This window comes from Pelophylax lessonae (assembly GCF_965119305.1).
Source record: "Pelophylax lessonae genome assembly, chromosome: 9".
Taxonomy (NCBI): Eukaryota; Metazoa; Chordata; class Amphibia; order Anura; family Ranidae; genus Pelophylax; species Pelophylax lessonae.
In genome coordinates, this window is record NC_138776.1 from 131,484,122 (window position 1) to 131,502,622 (window position 18,501).

At 44.2% G+C, this 18,501-nt stretch overlaps 1 protein-coding gene across 1 annotated transcript in view; it reads left to right on the forward strand.

Annotated features, from left to right (window-relative positions):
• NOC3L (NOC3 like DNA replication regulator) overlaps positions 1-18,501 on the forward strand; it is a gene marked incomplete at its 3' end in the record, with an annotated part of 176,208 nt that overhangs the window by 44,987 nt on the left and 112,720 nt on the right. Inside the window, 1 exon segment of the mRNA XM_082268896.1 lies at positions 3,491-3,571. Within this exon segment, the coding sequence (XP_082125022.1) occupies positions 3,491-3,571 (81 nt within the window).

Sequence of the window (18,501 nt, forward strand, 5' to 3'; positions counted from 1 at the left end):
TTTTTTTTTTTTTTTCTCCAGTGAGCTTCTAGGTGGGTCATTCCCGCCCAACAGCCCACGTAAACAAGGGCGGACTTTGGGGTGCGAATGACACAGCCCGCAGCTCATTGGATTAAAAAAGTGTGCAGGTTTGGCTAGAGATTAATTTGGAGGATGCCCAAGCTCATCTTTACTCATTAGGAACAAGGATCCTTCTCTACAGCATGCTGACGGGACAAGCTTCTCTATTTAGGGAGAAAACAAATTGTAAGTGTTTTCACGCCTTTTACTTTGATGCACCAGAAATGTTTTTAGTACATTTAAACTTTAAAATTGTAAAACCTAAAATGCAGTTGGACTTTAACCTCTTAAATACTTCCCGCAAAACGACATACCTGTACGTCACTTTGTTGAAGTGGTTGTATCAGGGTGATGGCTGCGGGCTTCATAGTTACATAGTGAGGTTGAAAAAATACACCAGTCCATCCAGTTCAACCTATGATGTGTGTGTTTGCTGTTAACCGTACATTGTATACTCCTGTATGTTGTGGTCTTTAAGGTGCCCATCTAATAGTTTTTCGAAACTATCGATGCTCCCCGCTAGTACAACTGCTTGTGGAAGAGAATTCCACATCCTTACCGCTCTGACAGTAAAGAACTCCTTACACAGTTTAAGGTTAAACCGCTTTTCTTCTTATTGAATTTCCTTTACTCTGAAAAGTTTGTTTCCTATGCTAAGGTCACAGTACAGTATTTGTACATTGATATCATATCCCCTCTCAAGTGTTTCTTCTCCAGAGAGAATAAGTTCAATGCTTGCAGTCTTTCCTCATAGCTGATGTCCTCCATTCCCCTAATTATCTTTGTTACCCTTCTCTGGACTCTCCGGTTCCAGCACATCCTTTCTGAGGACCTGTGCCCAGAACTGGAAGGCATATTCAAGATGTGGCTGACCAGAGTCTTGTAGAGTGAGAGAATAATCCCTTTATCTCTGGAGTGAATCCTAATTTTTTTTTTTTAATACATGGCAGTATTCTGTTCGATTTGCTTGCAGCGGCTTTGCATTGCATGCCATTGCCAAGCCTGTTCACTTCTTAGATTCACCCAGAGGATCACCACCTAGCGAGTAACTTGTGTTCGTGTTTCTGACGCCCAAGCGCATTACCTTACATTTTTCAACATTAAACCTCATCTGCCATGTAGTTGCCCACCCCATTATTTTGGTTCAGGTCTGCTTGTAAGGTTACCACGTCCTGCATAGAAGATATTGACCTGCTTAGCTAGTCCAGTTTTTTAAAGCGTCCGAGTGCTCGTGCACCAAATAAAATGCATACGAAAGTTGCACCTGCAAATGTATACAGTTTTCAAATCACACGTGACTTATCGCCGCAATCGTCAGAGGGAGAGCAATAATTCTTGCAAAAGACTTCCTCTGTAGCTTCAAACTGGTAACCATTAACAATTTTTTAAAGCGTCGCCTAATGGAGATTTTTTTTTTTTTAAACAAATGTTTTATTGATAAAAGAAGTAGCCACAAAAACAAACATTGCCAACAAGGTACATCATGAAAAATCAAAAACAACAATGAGAAAGGATAGTGGGTCTTCATGGGGGGAGCAGTGGGGAGGTCCAGAGGGCAGAGCCGAGGAAGGCCTGAAAGCAGACCCCCCCCCCCCCGCACCCTCTGGCCATCATATGTACAGCATCAATTACTACCACTGGGGCGTACAATAGCGTCCGCCAATCGCGGACAGACTAGAGCTGCAAGGACCTGGCAGCAATCCATGCATCCCAAATTTCTGGGGGCACTGTCGTCCCATAGAAGTCAGCTTGTAAAGCTTATGGAGATTAAGTACCATAATTTGTCGCCATTCCACGAGTGTGCGCAATTTTAAACCGTGACATGTTGGGTATCTATTTACTCGGCATAACATCATCTCTTACAATATACAAAAAAACTTGGCTAACTTTACTGTTTAATTTTGTTTTTTTAAATTCAGTTAAGTGTATTTTTCCAAAAAAAATTGCGTTTGAAAGACCGCTGCGCAAATACCGTGTGACATAAAATATTGCAACAGCCGCCATTTTATTCTCCAAAGTATTTTCTAAAAAAATATTTTTATAATGTTTGGGGTTCCAAGTAACTTTCTAGCAAAAAATACTGATTTTAACTTGTAAGCAACAAGTGTCAGAAATAGGCCTGGTCAGGGCCGCCCTCCTGTGCAAAATCACGTACCTGTACGTGATTTTGTGCAGTGGGTGTAGGGCGTGCACCGCCGGCGACCCGCTTCCACTGTGATTGGACACGGCAGGATTAAGTCAGCAGCTCCGGCAGACTCAATGTCTGCTGGGAACTGCCGATCGTTCTTAGGAGAGGCAGAACAAGGCAGACAGCAGTTCTGTAGAGAGGAAGACAGTGATCTTGTGTTTCTGCTAAGCAGAAACACGAATCTGTCTTCCTCCAGTCAAAGCACCTCCCACAAAGTTAGAAAGCACTCACTAGGAGCACACTTAATCCTTTGATCGCCCCCTGGTGTTAACCCCTTCTCTGCCAGTGTCATTAGTACAGTGACAGTGCTTTTTTTTTTTTTTTTAAGCACTGATCAATGTAATGTCACTAGTCCCCAAAAAAGTGTCAAGTGTCCAATTTTTCTGCCGCAATGTCAGTCCCGCTAAAAGGTTCTGATCGCTACCATTACTAGTATAAAAATAAATACAAATTACATAAATATATCCCATATAGACACTGTAAGTTTTGCGAAAACCAATCAATATACGCTTATTGGGATTTTTTTTTTACCAAATACATGATCCAGAATACATATTAGGCTAAATTGATGAGTACATTTGCGCTTTTTTTTATTGGATGTTTTTCTTTTGTTTTCACAATTGTCAGTCTTTTTTTTTTTTTTTGTTTATAGCAAAAAAAAATAAAAACCGTAGTAGTAATCCATTACCACAAAGAGAGCTCTATTTGTGGGGGGAAAAAGGGATATCAATTTTATTTAGGTACAGCATCGCACGACCGCGCAATTGCCAGTTAAAGTAACGCAGTGCCGTATCGCAAAAAATGGCCTGGTCATGAAAGGGGGGGTAAACCTTCCAGGGCTGAAGTGGTGAAGCAGAGAATATTTTTTAAGTAAAGTACACACTAAACTAAAGTAAAACTGACCCGGCTCTTATTTCGATGCTCCCAGTTGTTCATTTTTATAATGCTTACAATGATGGTTGAAAATGTTATACCCCACCTTTAACAGCGGGAGCACAACCTCCCTGAGTCTGAACAGTGGAGGGTCAACCCAAAATGACTACAGAGTGTTTGTTGTTGCTTTGGTAGATTCAGCCTCAACTGATTGAGATTCTGGGGTCCACGTGCGACATGCTAGGAATTTGCCAAGCTGTGAGGAGGTTTTTCTGCTACATTTTGTCGAGGGGGCAACAGACCATTTGAAACCGCAACCAGTGTAATACCGTACTTGCAATCATTGACTTGTTATCTTTCTATTTACAGTGGAGGAAAGCAGAAGAAAAACTAGAACGAGAACTTCTTGAAGCTGAAGCCTCAGAAAGCAAAGAAAAGAAATTAAAACTGGTAAGACCTTTATAGAAAATGATAGTTGCCTTGTGTTTACTGTACATATTGTAGAGAAGTGGAAGATTTTCAACTGCCTAACTGGACTATGAGTTTTTATTTAATTTAATGAATCAAAGTATAACAAGAATATACTAAAAGAATTGGATATGTGCAAATTGTGTAACGCATTAAAATGATACCAAAGCTCACATCATACACACCTAAAAACATGCATCCACCTCACTCACTAAATATAGTGAGTATACATCAATATATATGTCAAAAAAATTCAAACAATCAAAAATAATGTTAATGGTGGTCCCATGTATGGTGAATGGATAGAACTATGGAAACAAGGAGTTCAATATTTGGTGAGGCAAAAAAAAGGGGGAAGACAAGCTAATGGCAATTCAATGATACTATCCTTTTAAAAGATGATGGTAAGACTCCTAAGAATCAATTCTCCAAGGTGCCAAGTGAAGGGACAAACAAAGAAGCATAGATTTCTGGTTGACTCATATTATGAAATCTCCCATGGTGATTATGGAGAAATGAATTTGTGTGGTCCATAGGAGTATAAGTGTTCACCAAAACAAAGTCAATGACTGTCTAGAGCATATGGTATACAGCAGGACTCAAAATTTCAAGTCCTGAGCTACTAGCCAGGCCTTAAGAGTTACTCGCCACTTGTTGCCCCACCCAAATCCTACCCTGCTTCGCCCCTAAACACGCCCTTGTAAAATATCTCCTAAAATTACACTGTTAAATGTTTTATTCAGAATTAAGTTACAAAAATAAACATTAACAACAACAAAAACTTTAACAGTATCAATGTAAACCTAAAAGCAAAAAAGTGCTTTCCCTTAGTATGTGTGGCATTAAGGCAAATAAAGCAATAAAGCAGGGCTTCCTTTCATGCCAAACAATAGGTATGATGGATTTGGCGGGAGGGGGGTGGAATTGGAGGCATGTGTATGATAGTTTGGGGGCAGGGGGGTGGAATTGAAGGCATAGGAATCATAGATTGGGAAGGGCGGGGCAGAATTGGAGGCATAGGTAAAATGGATTGGGGGGGGGGGGACTGGAATTGGAGGCAAAGGTATGATTCAGACCTTTTGCCTCCAATTAACCCCCCCAAAAATCCAGCACACATGTTCTCAATCCCCCCACTCCCCCGTCTTCCTCACATCACACTTCTTTATATATTTTACCAATGTCTCCACATCATGTTCACCGTTCTCCTGCAGCCACGGGGGAGGGGCATCAGTGCACAGGGTGGACTGAGAAGGTTTGGGCCTGCCCATCGGAGGCATGCACTCCTTGATTATGCAAGAAGAGAGGGGTGGTCACAGGCATCCCTTGAAGCTGCGAGCCTGTGCGGGGCGGGACATGCATCAGGAGGTAAGTGGAAAGCGGCAGTCTTTTGTGGGGGGGGGGGGGGGCGAGGATGTGTATCAGGTGGGGGGATTGAGTGGGGAGGTCCCAGGGGTCCAGTTAACCAAGTGCAATGCTCGCGCTGCGAGCCTGTGAGGGGCAGGGACGTGTATCAGGTGGGGGTGGAGTGGGGAGGTCCCAGGCGCCCAGTTAACTAAGTGTAATGCTCGCGCTGCGGGGATATTCAGGAGGCGGAGAGGGGCGGTCCCAGGTGTAGGAGGTGGAGAGGAGCTGTACTAGAGAATGCAGGCTGCGCTGTGAACGGCGGGCACTAGGCTCTCACTATACATTCCCCATACATTCCCCATACAGCACAGCCCTGTTCTTACTCACCCTCCTCATCATTACACTCCCAAAATGTGAGCAGGCGAGTGGAATTTTTGAGGGCTGGTTTACAGTCTCAGGATAGATTTTGTGAATATAACCCCCCTTGCACATCAAAGTAAACTATTCCATTCGACATCTTGGAAAAGTTTCAAAGTTATCAAACGGGACCCACAGGTCACAAAGTCAATGGCTGTGCATGTAAAAACATGTAAGGAAGTATTGTATACTCCTCCATCCTGTACTTTTATGGAGAAATAGAACCATATTTCTCATGCAGAGGAATGCACTTCCTGAATGCACATTATCATGCACCAACAGATCACCAATGGAGCTAGAAGAAGGTGGCCGGTAGATACGCCTGACCGGTTTTGCCGGGCACAGGCCAGCTGCTTCAGAGGCAAAGTAATGAGGGGTTCTTTTACCATGTGCTATAAATATTGTTTGAAAATGGTCGCCAAGCCCTATTGTGTTGTGCAAAAAAACAAGCGCGGTAGCGCGAACATGCTAAATAACACGTGCGACGTCACTGCGCTCTATCGCGATAAAGCCACCGCGCGTGAAAGTGCCCAACGTGAATTTGTGGGCACCTTGGCCAATAACCCCTACAATTTGAAATTCACATGTGAGTTTCATCGCAGTCAGTCACTTTACTGGATTTGACACTCACATTGGATGACAAAGGCTCAATTGCTACTAAATTGTATAGAAAATCCACCATCACTAATAGCTTGCTCCACACTGGGGAGCTTTCACCCAAAGACGCTAGTGAAAAATATACCCGTTGGGCTATATCTGAAGACACGTCGGAATTGCACCAATGGGGAAGATTTCGAACAGGAAGCAAAAGTTCTTAAAATGAGATTTCAGAGGAGAGATTACCATAAGAGATGGTTGACAGAGGCCTAGAATAAAGCCAAAGACAGTTCAAGGGAGTCCTTGATCTTTAGGAAGAGGGAAGGAGTGAAGGACCAACTGAACATAACTAAACTAATGCTGGCCATACACTATACGAAATATCGGCCGATATTCGGTCATTTTGACAGTTCGTTCATTTTTTGGCCAGTTAATAGGCATGAATCGGTAATCTGTTGTGATGTTTTTGAGCCGAAAAATACAAAGTTTGGAAATTTTCTGCAGAAGGTTAATGTGTTTCTTGTCCAAACTGTTTCCACTAGGCATATGGGAAAAACGAACAAAAAATAGATTAATTTATGTCCATTAAACGCTTCATCGGTCATTACAAGATTGCACGATCGTCTGCTCTCACAGCCAAGTGTTTGTTTTTATAAAATTAGTTTGAACAATTTTACGTATAGTGTATGGCTTCAATACATTCAGGTAGCAAAGAAAGTCAGAGGGATTTGCTCCATGTATTGGCATCTTTTGAAGGACAACTCTGTTGGCAAATTCATCTCTGGATATCCGCAAATGGTGTAAAGGAGGGCCCGCTCTTTAAACGACCTCCCAAGCCGCATCGGTTGTTACCGCCTGAAAGCTGACCGCCGGCTCTAAAAAATGGTACTGGGATGATGCCTCTAGCTGCAGGCATCACCCCGGTACAACCTCTTATTGCAGGCGACGTCGAGCTACGTTGATTTGCAGTAAGTGGTTAAATAGCACCGGCATTTGGGCCAAAGGTGTGCCGTTGCGTTGAGCACTTTCACGCTTGGTTACGGTCATCGCAATGGAGCACAGTGACGTCACGCGTGTCCGCATGTTTGCACTGTCGTGCTTGTTTATGCGCATGCCCAGACGCAATATGGCGTGGTAGCCATTTTCAAACAATATTTTATAGCACATGGTGACAGAGCCACTTATTACTTTGTCTCTGAAGCAGCCAGCCTTTGCCCGACTAAACTGGTCCACCTCTTCTCCTAGCCCCATTGGGATATCTGTTGGTGCATTTAGGAATTGCATTCCTCCTGCATGAGCACTATGGTTCTATTTCTCCATTAAACTACTGGATAGATGCGTATATAATACTTACTTGCATGTTTTTACAAGCAAAGATAACTTGGAGGACACTTTTCCAAGACAGCGAATGGAATGGTTTACTTTGATGTTTGAGGGAGGTTATATTCACAAAATCTATCCTGAGACTATACTATGTGCTATAGGCAGCCATTGACCTTTTTTTGGTGAACACTTATCATCTGGACCACACAAATTTACTTCTCCCTAATCACCATGGGAGATTTCTTTATAGGTCAACCAGAGATCTCTGCTTCTTCGTTTGTACCTTCACTTGGCACCTTGGAGTATTGATACTTATGAGTATTCCCATCGTCCTTTTATAATGATATCCTCATTCATTTGTTATTAGCTGGTCTCCCGCCCCCGTTTTTTGCCTCACCAAATATTGAACTCCTTGTTTCTATAGTTCCATCTATCCACCATACATGGGTCCACCCTTACCAATATTTTTGATTGATTTTTTTTTTTTTTTTTTTTGGCTTAACATCTATTGATTAGGGATGCACGGATCCAATATTGGGATCGGATATTGGCCTTGATACTGGCAAAATAGCTGGATCTGGGATCAGTAAAATTAACAGATCCACGGGCCGATCCGGTTTGTCACTGAGAATTTCTCAGGTTCAGCTTTTTGCTGCTATGTTCAGTTGTATGTTGCATTTTAAATTCCTGTTTGCAGGACTTTGCACTTTATATTTTTTACAGGTTTACTGTTTGATTACTATTGTATATTCAAGCAATAACTGTTTTTTTTTTTTCTTGTGGCTACATTTTATTCTTATTCATTTTGTGTTTGACTTTGGTTACATCATTTTGATTTTGAATGCACAATTGTTCTAACAAAACAATAGTACCGGATCGGTATTGACAGATACGCAAAGCTAGGCATCAGTATCTGTATCGGGACTAGAAAAGTTGGATCGGTGCACCCCTATTATTGATGTATACAGGGGCCCACTTAAACCTGTATATTTAATGAGAGAGGTGGGTGCATGTTTTTAGGGGTGTATGATGTCCGTTTTGGTAACATTTGAATGCGTTACACAGTTTTCACATATGCATTTTCTTATTTTTTTTTTGTTTTTTCTTGTTGTTCATTTTTTATTAAATTAAAAACTCATTATAGTCCAGTGAGTAATGGTATCTAGTCTATGCAGTTCTTTAGTGGTTTAGTTTAAATCAGGTCTTTTTAACTCCGTTTTTCCAGTTGTATACTCACCGATATCCTCCCACCTCTCAGAGCCATTTTTTTCCCATTTGAACCTTTGCAGGTAATATTTGAGGTTATCTTCGAGTATCTACTTTAGTGTTTTTTCTAATATAAGTTTCTGCATATTGTACCTGGTTTATTGTAGCGGTAGGCAACCTTGGTAGCTGCTGTGAAACTTCAAGTCCCTTGAGGCGGTACAGAATAGATATTACTCTAAAGCCGGCCATAAACGGTTTAAATCTCGGCTGGCTCAGCAGGGACCGGCCAAGATTTGAAACATGTATGGGCAAGCTGAATGTGCCTTAGTTGATCGATCAACTTGAATGCAACCAGCCTGTCAGATTTTATATGTAAGCTCCCCCCGTCGGCAGAACACAATTTCTCCGCAGTAGGGATTCCCTAATCAACACAGTCAGGAATTGAGTGATTTTCTTTCCTCCAACCTGTGGTTAAAGGAAAGAAAATCGCTCAGTCTATGGTCGGCTTTAGGCAGTAGCGTGATAGGATTTGTAGTTTCAGCATAGTTGGAGTACCAAGGTTGCCTGTCTTTGGTTTACTGGATCAGCCTGTAAATGTCTGTGTGGCTATCTACACCTTAAATTGACCCATTTCCTTCTTTTTTGAAATGGTCATAATGACAATCTTAAAAGTATTTTCTCTTTCATTCATTGACGGACACAGCTCTTAAGCTTCATAACTATTGGGTTATACGCACCCCTACAGTAGTAAGACACTAGGCAGAAAAATAATCTGGCTATGCCTATGGGCAGTCCCAGGGGGTATACTCCCTCTCTGCTATAGGTACATTTTTTTTTTCTGCCTAGTCAGGAGCAAGGACCTAGTTCCTTCTTGGGATCTCTAGTCCTGGCAAATTTTTTCTTTTTAGGTAGAAATTTTTTCTCCTGTTCTCCGGGCGATCGGCTGTGCGGGGGTGGGGGGGGGCTGTTGTACCTGGTGGGGGCTCCCGCCAAGCTCCTCCATCCTTCCTGGGCCTGTCCTTGAGGCCTGGGGATCCCTCCATCCCTCCTGAGTCCCTGGAAGCCTTGTGGTGCTGCCATTTTGCTGTAGCCTGTGTTTCTATGCATGGTGGCCATGTTTATGTAGTCCGGATATTTTGCTGGGGTTTGCCATTAGAAATCTCGGCGGGCATGACGGTGGATCCCTGTGGGTGGCAATGTCGGCGGTGGGAACCCCTCCTCATCCCCTGGTGCTGACTTCTGGATCCTTTCACTTCCTGATCGCCGCACGTCGAGTGCAGATTATCCTGGTGGCTGCAGATGCCTGTTTCTGCTGGGTATTGAGTCTGGTGGGGTTCTTTCCCTCTCTGCTGAGTATTGTTGGGTGCTGTGTGCCTGGCGACCGGGTGGTACCGGATTCCCTATCTGAGGCTGCAGGGCCCTGCGGGTCCCAACCATCCATCGATGCACTGACCGCAGTCCTGGAGTCATTTGTGTCCCGGGTGGAGGTGGCTTTCGGGCGACGGGCTAGCAAAAAAGCACCCTCCGCCTTCCCCTGCCTCATCTGTCTCATCAGATCCAGAATCTGATCCGGCCGCCACGGACTTGGGTCACCCTTCTGGGTCTGCAACTACGTGCCTGGGATCCTCTGATAGCGAGGATGATTCCTCCACTCTGCAACCGCGCACAAAAAAGTTTCTACCAGCCCCCTCCCTGTAGTACAGTGGACCTGGGCAGCCATCACTTTCTATGGCTCCCATGTCCACTGACAGCTGATCATAGTAAAACCAGAGTTTACGATGTCAGACTGTCAGTTTATGAATGGATAAGGAGTCTCTATACAGACTCCTTATTCATTCATGTAAAGTGCTGCAGAGAAAGGGACTTTCTTAAGTCCCTTTCTTTCTCTCAAAAAGAGAGATGGCCTCTCATATCTCACCAAAAACCAACCACCCCCCCCACCCCCAAAAAAAATGTGTGTATGTGTGTGTATATATTTTATAATTGATTTTGTTTTTCTACAGCTTACCTGTAAAATCCATTTCTTGAAGTACATCATGGGACACAGCAGAGCCATATGGGTTATATGCCACCTATAGGTGAATGGGCGCTGGCAACCAATCAGATGGGAAGTCCCACTACATAACCCCTCCTACACAGAAAGTGCTTCAGTTTTGTAGCAAGCAATAAACATCCTATAAAAGAGGGGAGGAACCTCTGTATCCCGTGATGTACTCCAAGAAATTGATTTTACAGGCAAGCTGTAGGAAAAATCCATATTTCTTTATTGTACATCTTTGGACACAGAGCCATATTCATTACCATATGGGATGTCCCATATCAATGCACTTGAGGGGAGGGGGACACTATAAATACCGCCATCAGACCACAAGATCTACATAGCTGCCTGCAGAACACTGCGGCCAAATGCAGACTTCTCTACTTGATAGAATCTAGTGAACGTATGCACCGACGACCAAGTCACGGCCTTGCAAATCTTAGCCATAGAAGCTTGATGGCAAACTGCCCAAGAGGCACCTACTCTTATGTTAGCGTTTGCCTTTTACCAGAAAAGTTGGAACCTTCCCTTTCGAACCATACGCCTAGATAATAACCTGGCGAATCCATTGAGAAATCATAGACTTAGATGCTGCCTGCCCTTTTCTGGGTTCTTCAGGCAGCATGAACAAAAGGTTGGACCTTTGATTATGAGCTGACCTTTTCAAGTAAATCTTGAATGGATGGACTACATCAAGAGAATGTAATAACTTTTCCTCCGCTGTATGAGGATTTGGAAAGAAGGAAGGCCGTATAATGTCCTGATTCAAATGAAGAGTGGACACCACCTTGGGCAAAAAAAAAAAACTGTGTCTTAATGTAAAACCAAGAATGTCTCTTTACAAGAAAGTTATGATACTTATTTCTGGCTGAAGTTATCTAGGCAAAAGAACCAGGGAAATATGCCCTATGGGCTCAAAGGGCTGTTTCTGTAAAACTGCCAGCACCAAATTTAGATCCCAAGGACAAAATGGTGGCTCAACTGGTGGAAGCATACGGAATACCCCTTGTACGAAGGTTTGAACCAAGGAACGTGAAGCGATCGGTCTCTAGGAAATAAAAGGCTGAAATTTGACCCTTAATGGTGCCTGAGGCTTGTTTCATATCTATGTGAAAAATAGTGCAGCGCTAGAACACATACAAATATGATAATACAGTCAACCTAAATTGATAAATTGAGTACACTGTTTGGAAAAAAAAAAAGCACAATTGGTCCCCTTTGCGCAGCCATGGAAAAACTGGAGGCTCTTGCAAGCTCCAGCTGGGCTAGCACGCCATCTACCAGCACATCACCCATCCCCTTATGCAGGGATGAGGTGGACCAGGTGGAACATTGATCTGATGCATATAGCTCACAATCGGATCACAAAGGGGGCCTTTTGCTCAGACCCAGATAATGAGGACCCAGCATCAGAGGGTAAACTGGTTCCCTCGGAATACACAGATAATTTACTGAGAGCCATTACAGATACACTGGGTAACAAAGAGCAAAAGATTGCAGAGCTTTCGCTACAAGATAAAATGGACTAAGGTTTACAACCGAAAAAACCTAGAACATTTCCGGTACATAAGTTCCTAAAAAAACTTGGATAAAAAAGAATGGATAGAACCAGAAAAGAAGCTCTTTACCCCAGATGCAACTAAACTCAGGTATCCGTTTACAGAGGAGGATGCTAAACTCTGGGCTAAATACCCCAGGGTAGATGCCTTACTTGCCAGAATCGCTAATAAAGCTGACCTAGCATTTGACGACTCCGGAACTCTAAGATCCGATGGCTAAAAAGATACAGGCGCTTTTAAGAAGAGCCTGGGAAGCCGTAGCTGCAAATCTTAATCCAGCCATAGCCTCTACCTGCGCAGCCAGGACCCTAGCTGACACAGATGCTAGAACTGCTGGAGGGGGTCACCCCAAGAGAGGAACTGGTAAAAAACATTCCCACTCTAGCCAGAGCGGCAGCTTTCCTGACGGACGTGTCTGCAGAAACCGTAGGGATATCAGCCAGAACCACTGGCCTCACTAATTCAGCTAGGAGAGGCCTGTGGCTGAAGTCATGGGAAGGAGACATCACTTCCAAAACAAATTATGCGGCATACCCTTTACAGGCAATTTACTGTTGGGACCCGACCTAGAAACTATGTTGGACAGAACTGCAGCCAAAAACCAGGGATTAACTCAAACCAAAAAGAGTAAGGGGAAAACACCCTTTTGCCAATCCAGAGGGTTCGATAAGATGGGTCCAAAAAGCGCTGGCCACAAAACAAACCCGGCAAAGAGGAATTTATACTCCAGCCATCTGTCCCCTAGAAGAAAAAACATTGATGGTCCCCGGGCGGGGAGGGGGGCTCCTCGAGCGCCAGGGGAGGAAATCGGGGAAAACAGAAGGTCGGCTTCCCCTCCGTATCTTCCATACATAGCTATGCTGGTCGCCACCTCATCAGTACGCAGGATCTGCTTACAGCTAATGTCCTAAGCCTTGTGACACCTAATACAGCTAGTCATAGGGCTAGGGCCAGGTCCAGACGAGCTGCTATTCTACGAATCGGCAGGCGGACAAACAGTACTCCTGGTGGCGTTAGTATCAGGAAGAAGAGTCAGTGAAATTCAGGCTCTATCCATGGGTAGAACCTTACTGTTTAATTATGGCAGATAAAATGATTCTCACACCAGATCCTTCTTTCCCATCGAAAGTATCCAACTTTCCACAGAACTCAGGAGGTGGTCATTCCCTCCCATCCAAATTCTATGGATAGTAGGAAAAGTCACTTGTAACGAGCTGGATGTAAGCAAGATCCTGATTGCTTACCTTGAAATAACTAAAGAATGGCATAAAACAATCACGCTATTCATCCTCCATGCAGGAGTGAACAAAAGGAAGTCTGCCTCAAAGTATGATAGCCAGATGGATAAAGCTTGCTATTCAAACAGCTTACCAAGCACTAGACCTCGCCCTGCTGAGCGGAGTCACAGCCCACTCAGCCGGGGCTTGGGCATCATCAAGTGCAGAAAGAGACGGGACAACATCGCAGAAGATATTTGGTCGGAAGGTGCTCCAGTCTTTTTCCCCTCCCTAGTAATTATTGCTTTAGACATCATCTCAGGTGCTGCCCTGGAAGACAATTAGAGAAAACAGGTACCTGGTTGCTCCTTTTTTTCTAAGAAGTCTTCCAGGGCAGCCTCAGTTCACGCCCTAAACAACATTAGAAAAGGGGTTTTAAGGATTCAAATAGCTTGCTGAGGTGTCCTTTGGTACTTGAATATTACTGAGGCAGAAGTTCAAGTTCAGAATCTAGCCCAGAGGTTCTAAGAACTGAACTGTCTAGAAAACATTCTGGCTTAGAGCCGAAGCTGATCGATCTATTAGTAATAGATCGTCTAGATATCCTATTACTGATATCCCTTGAGACCTTAGAGCGGCCAATACTGGAGCTAGGATTTTTGTGAACACTCTTGGAGCCATGGCCAACCCAAAGGGCAGGGCTACAAACTGAAAGCTACGATTTTCTACTGCAAAGCGTAAAAACCTTTGATGGGCCCGTAAAATAGGCACGTGAAGGTATGCATCCTTGATGTCTATGGATGCTAGAGATTCCTCTCCCTACAGGGAGGCCATGGCTGAACGAATTGACTCCATTCGGAATGTACAAATGTTTAGAAACTGGTTCAGAGCTTTGAGACCCAAAATACGTCTTGCGTCTCCGTTTGGCTTGGGGACTACGAAAAGGTTTAACCCCCTGAATCTTTTGTCGTCCTGGACCTCTGTAATCACTCTGAGACATTAAATGGCCAGAGCCTGAAAAAGAGATCATCTTTTTTAGAGGATCTGCAGGTATGTTTGATTTTACGAACCAAGTATGTGGGAACACCCGAAATTCCAGTTTGTATTCTTGCGAGATAGTTGAACCCAGTTATCCTGAATTTCATAACTTTTCACACGGTAGTTCCGCAGACCAGCTTTTTAGCCATAGGATTCTGCGCATATACACTGTTTAAAAGAGCAAATCGTGACATTTGTTGTATGGAGTCTTTAAGAGCATCCACTGCAAAACATAAAGTGCTAGGTAGATCTATCAAATCTTCCACAAACTCTCCTTGAGAAGAAACCCTCCTGGAAACTAGCTTAATATGGTTTTTTAAAGACTGACAAACTCCTATAGCTGCTGCTGGTTGTTTCACAGACCTTGCAACAGCAAAGGAGGCCTTTAGCAAAGATTCCAACTCCTTTTCAGCTCGATCTTTTAAAAACCTGGGCATTATTCACCGAACAAGTTAAATTTTTGTTAACAGAAGAAATGGCAGCATCCATAGAAGGTATACTCCATTTTTCTTGTGAATTTTTCTTCCATAGGTTACAATAGTTAAAACCTTTTGAGAGTAACACAATTCATATCAGGATGATCCAAATCACCATACATTACCTGCTCCAAGAGTGGATGCAAAGGAAAAGCCTGGGGACTGAGGAGGGCTCAATGAGCTTAGAGAGGAAAAAGACTTCAGACATCTCTAAGGGAGGTAATTTGTATCCAAACCGGACCATTTTAGTGAGAGACTGAATTAACAATCTCTGGGGTTGAGAGGCAGAGAGGCAGAGTATGACTCCTCAGGTCCTGACTACCCTGAAGTGGAAACCTCAGCTTGACCTTCTACAGGGTCATTTACAGCTACTTCTTCCACATCCTCTGCCCAGTCTTGAACTGACTCAGGAGGTGGCTCAGATGAGGGGGATCTATCATGCCCCCCCCCCCCTGCGATGCTGCAATCATGCCAGCAATCTTACCCTCAAGGCCGGCCAACACCGATGCCAAATCGTCCTTGGTGACTTATGCTACTACGGCAGAAGCTCTATATGTGGCTACTATGCCTGACAACCGTAATGGCTCAGATTGGCTAGTCGCCTCTGTCACTTCAGGGGAAGTAAACAAAGAGAAAGCACCACTAGGATCCTCAAGTCCTGTCGGCGGCAACACAGTGACGATTCCAGCTGTGCCCCCCCCCCCCCCAACTTCTCTTTCGGGAGGACATTGCTCTTTGGCAAGACAAACTTGAGGTACTAAGCGTACTCAAGGCTTGTGCCAAGCTATACAGCTTATCACACACAGCACTGATTATCCCAAAGTAACAGAACCAGACCATGCCTGTAAACAAGCACCCACAGTGACTCGCGCAACCCAGCTGCTGCTGCTCTGTGTCCCCTCCAGCCTCTGACAGAGCCTTACGTGCTGGAAACCCTTCCTTAAGAAATTGTGCAGTTTGCGCTTGTAATGCACATGCGTGGTGTGCTACGTGACATCCACGTGCACGCAAATCGTGTCGTGACACGATCCTCCTGGCTTCATGCGTACGCTTGTGCTTAAATGGCAAACCTTCGTGCGTGCGGATGATCCTTCGCCACAGACACGCCACTAAAGGCGTTGCATTGTCAAGCTCTCCAAGGAGACGAATGCGCGGGCGCTTTCGCGTCAAGGCGACAATCTATACGCCAAGCAAGGGTTGAGAGCAGAATAATCAAAGTGCATTATGTCACAGCTGATACACCTTACAGGTGATGAGCACAGGGTGAAAACAATATGTTTAAACAAGCAAGGTGTGCTTTAACATAGCAGATACATCTACTGTTTTGCACAGGTAGAGCAAAAACCGTTTAAACAAGGTGTGCTTTGATACCGCTAATACACCTATTGTGTCTTTATAGAGACCAGCAAGGCACACGGTAGCTATCTTTTAAAGGGAACAGTGCATACAAATATTTATACAAATATTTTTAAATTGGGCTTGCCAATCCCGCCGCAGGATTCTGTCTTGTAACAAGAATCTAATCTTCACCCATCACGGTGAATTTGTCACTTGACAAATTTCAAGCACTGGGTACCCTTGTTTTTGAGGGGCCCTCCCTTGAACCTGTAGAGCACCCTGCTGGAGCGCCTTTGGGGATGGTTTTACCAAGTGTCTGGACCCCAAGGTCCAGTGCCTAAAAGGACATTACAGGCAAAACCTTGTATCTCCTCTCCCGAGGCTTAAGTACCATCCTTTTAGTTTTTGACTTTTGGATGGATCTGATTGCTAACCCCTTAGGTTCATAAATCTTTGATCGGGTTTGTAGCATAATCTTTCTTCTTTGAAATAACATAAAAAATGTGGAGAGCGTCTCCACCGTGACCATCACCTTTAAGACACTGACGAAAAAACTGGGGGACTTCCTGTGTAGGGGGGGTTATGTAGGGGGTCTTCCTGTCTGGTTGGTTGCCAGGTCCATTCACCTATACGTGGCGTATAATCCATATGGCTATGTGTCTTGTGATGTACGATAAAGAAATATAATTTTAGTAGTAAAAAAAAAAAAAAAAAAATCATGGAGCGGACTCGGTCAAGCAGATTGTTTGCTCAGCTGGGATCTGTCTGCTGATCCCCACAGAGCATGCTCCCAGTCTGCTCCACTGATGCAGAGGCCTACAAAAAAGATATGGGGTCTGTTTTGACCTCTATCTCACCAAAGAGAGAGCTGTTCTTTCTGCTGATTCCCTCTGATCAGGTGGATGACACGCTGTTCTCTATTGGGTGGTCAGATGGCAACGGACCGCCTGTCCATTTCCTAGATGGATGGGGAATGGGATCCCCATCTGTCTGTTTTTAGTGGATCGTTTCGGATGCAGGCGGGTGTAAACAGACACATGGCCATTTACATCAGCCTCTCCAAAGAAAACAATGGATGGTCCGATTGGGCCCGTCTGAAAAACAGATGGCAGACCCGATCAGTCTGCTTGTGTAAAAGGAGCCTAAAGCCTCGTACACATGCAGCGATTATCGGCCGACCGATCGGCCGGCTGTTGTCCAGTGTTGTTGTGTTGGTTGAAATATGCTCTAGACTGCACACTAATTTTCTCGGCCAACAAAAACCAACTTCAGAAGTGATGTCATGTGCTGGTTTACTTTCCGTGTGTTTTTTCTTCTCTGAGCATGCCCAGTCTTGCTCATCTGATTTCTGTCTGCCGAAATCTGTACTGACTGAGGGAAAATCGGCTGTTATGTTGACGGCCAACAAAAATTTTATAGCCTGCACACCAGATTTTATTCGGCCGAAAAGTCGCAGTCGGTTGTCGAAAGCATCATACTAACAAGCCGAAAATCGGCCGATCGGACGTTGGCCGAAAATTCACGGCCAACTATCGATGCATGTGTACGAGGCATAAGGCCTTGTTCGCATAGGGAATACACAGCGTTTACAGGGATGCACAGGTGTTCCATGCATCTCTGTGCCGGCAGTCCCATTGATGTCATTTGGGATGTAGCAACTGCATGAACAGAGCCGTTGCTCCCAATTTGACATCCATGTAGGTCCATGTGCATGTCCCAGAGCGCATGTCTGTGTTCGAGGTCATGCACCCACACGGATATCAGATTGGGAACAGCAGCTATGCCTCTGCAGACGTTGCATCCCAATTGACATGAATGGAACTGCCTGTACGGGGATGCATGGAACACGTGCATCCCTGTGCGGGTAAACATGGCCCTCCATGGGCATACACTTTAGTATGCCTCGCGAACAGTGCTTTAGTAGTAATTTAGCAGGAGTTTTGTAAGCTATGTTGTGTTTATGTGCACTATTAATAATTTAATCTATTTTTAGTGAAAATTGCAATATGATGAACATTTGCGCAATTATTGCAGGGCCCAAAAAAATCAGTAGCACAATTATTTATTCTACAGGTCATGTGCTTTCAGAAAATGTATGGTTTGAGGGTTTCTCTTACGTCCTCCGACAGTCGCCGCCTCTTCATATTCGTCACAATGGGGTTATTAGACTTTGCTCCGTAGGAGTAGCTAGGCAACAGAATATGTCAATATTAAAGCTTTTAACATATCCCACCCCCAGGGGGTGGTCCCCTCAGTCTATACCCTCCTGCTTCCTATTCCATACCTCAGTTTCAATGTCTAGCTTTCAGGAGTTAGCTGGCTGTTTCTGTGCTGGGGCATTTTGTCTCAGCCTTTATCT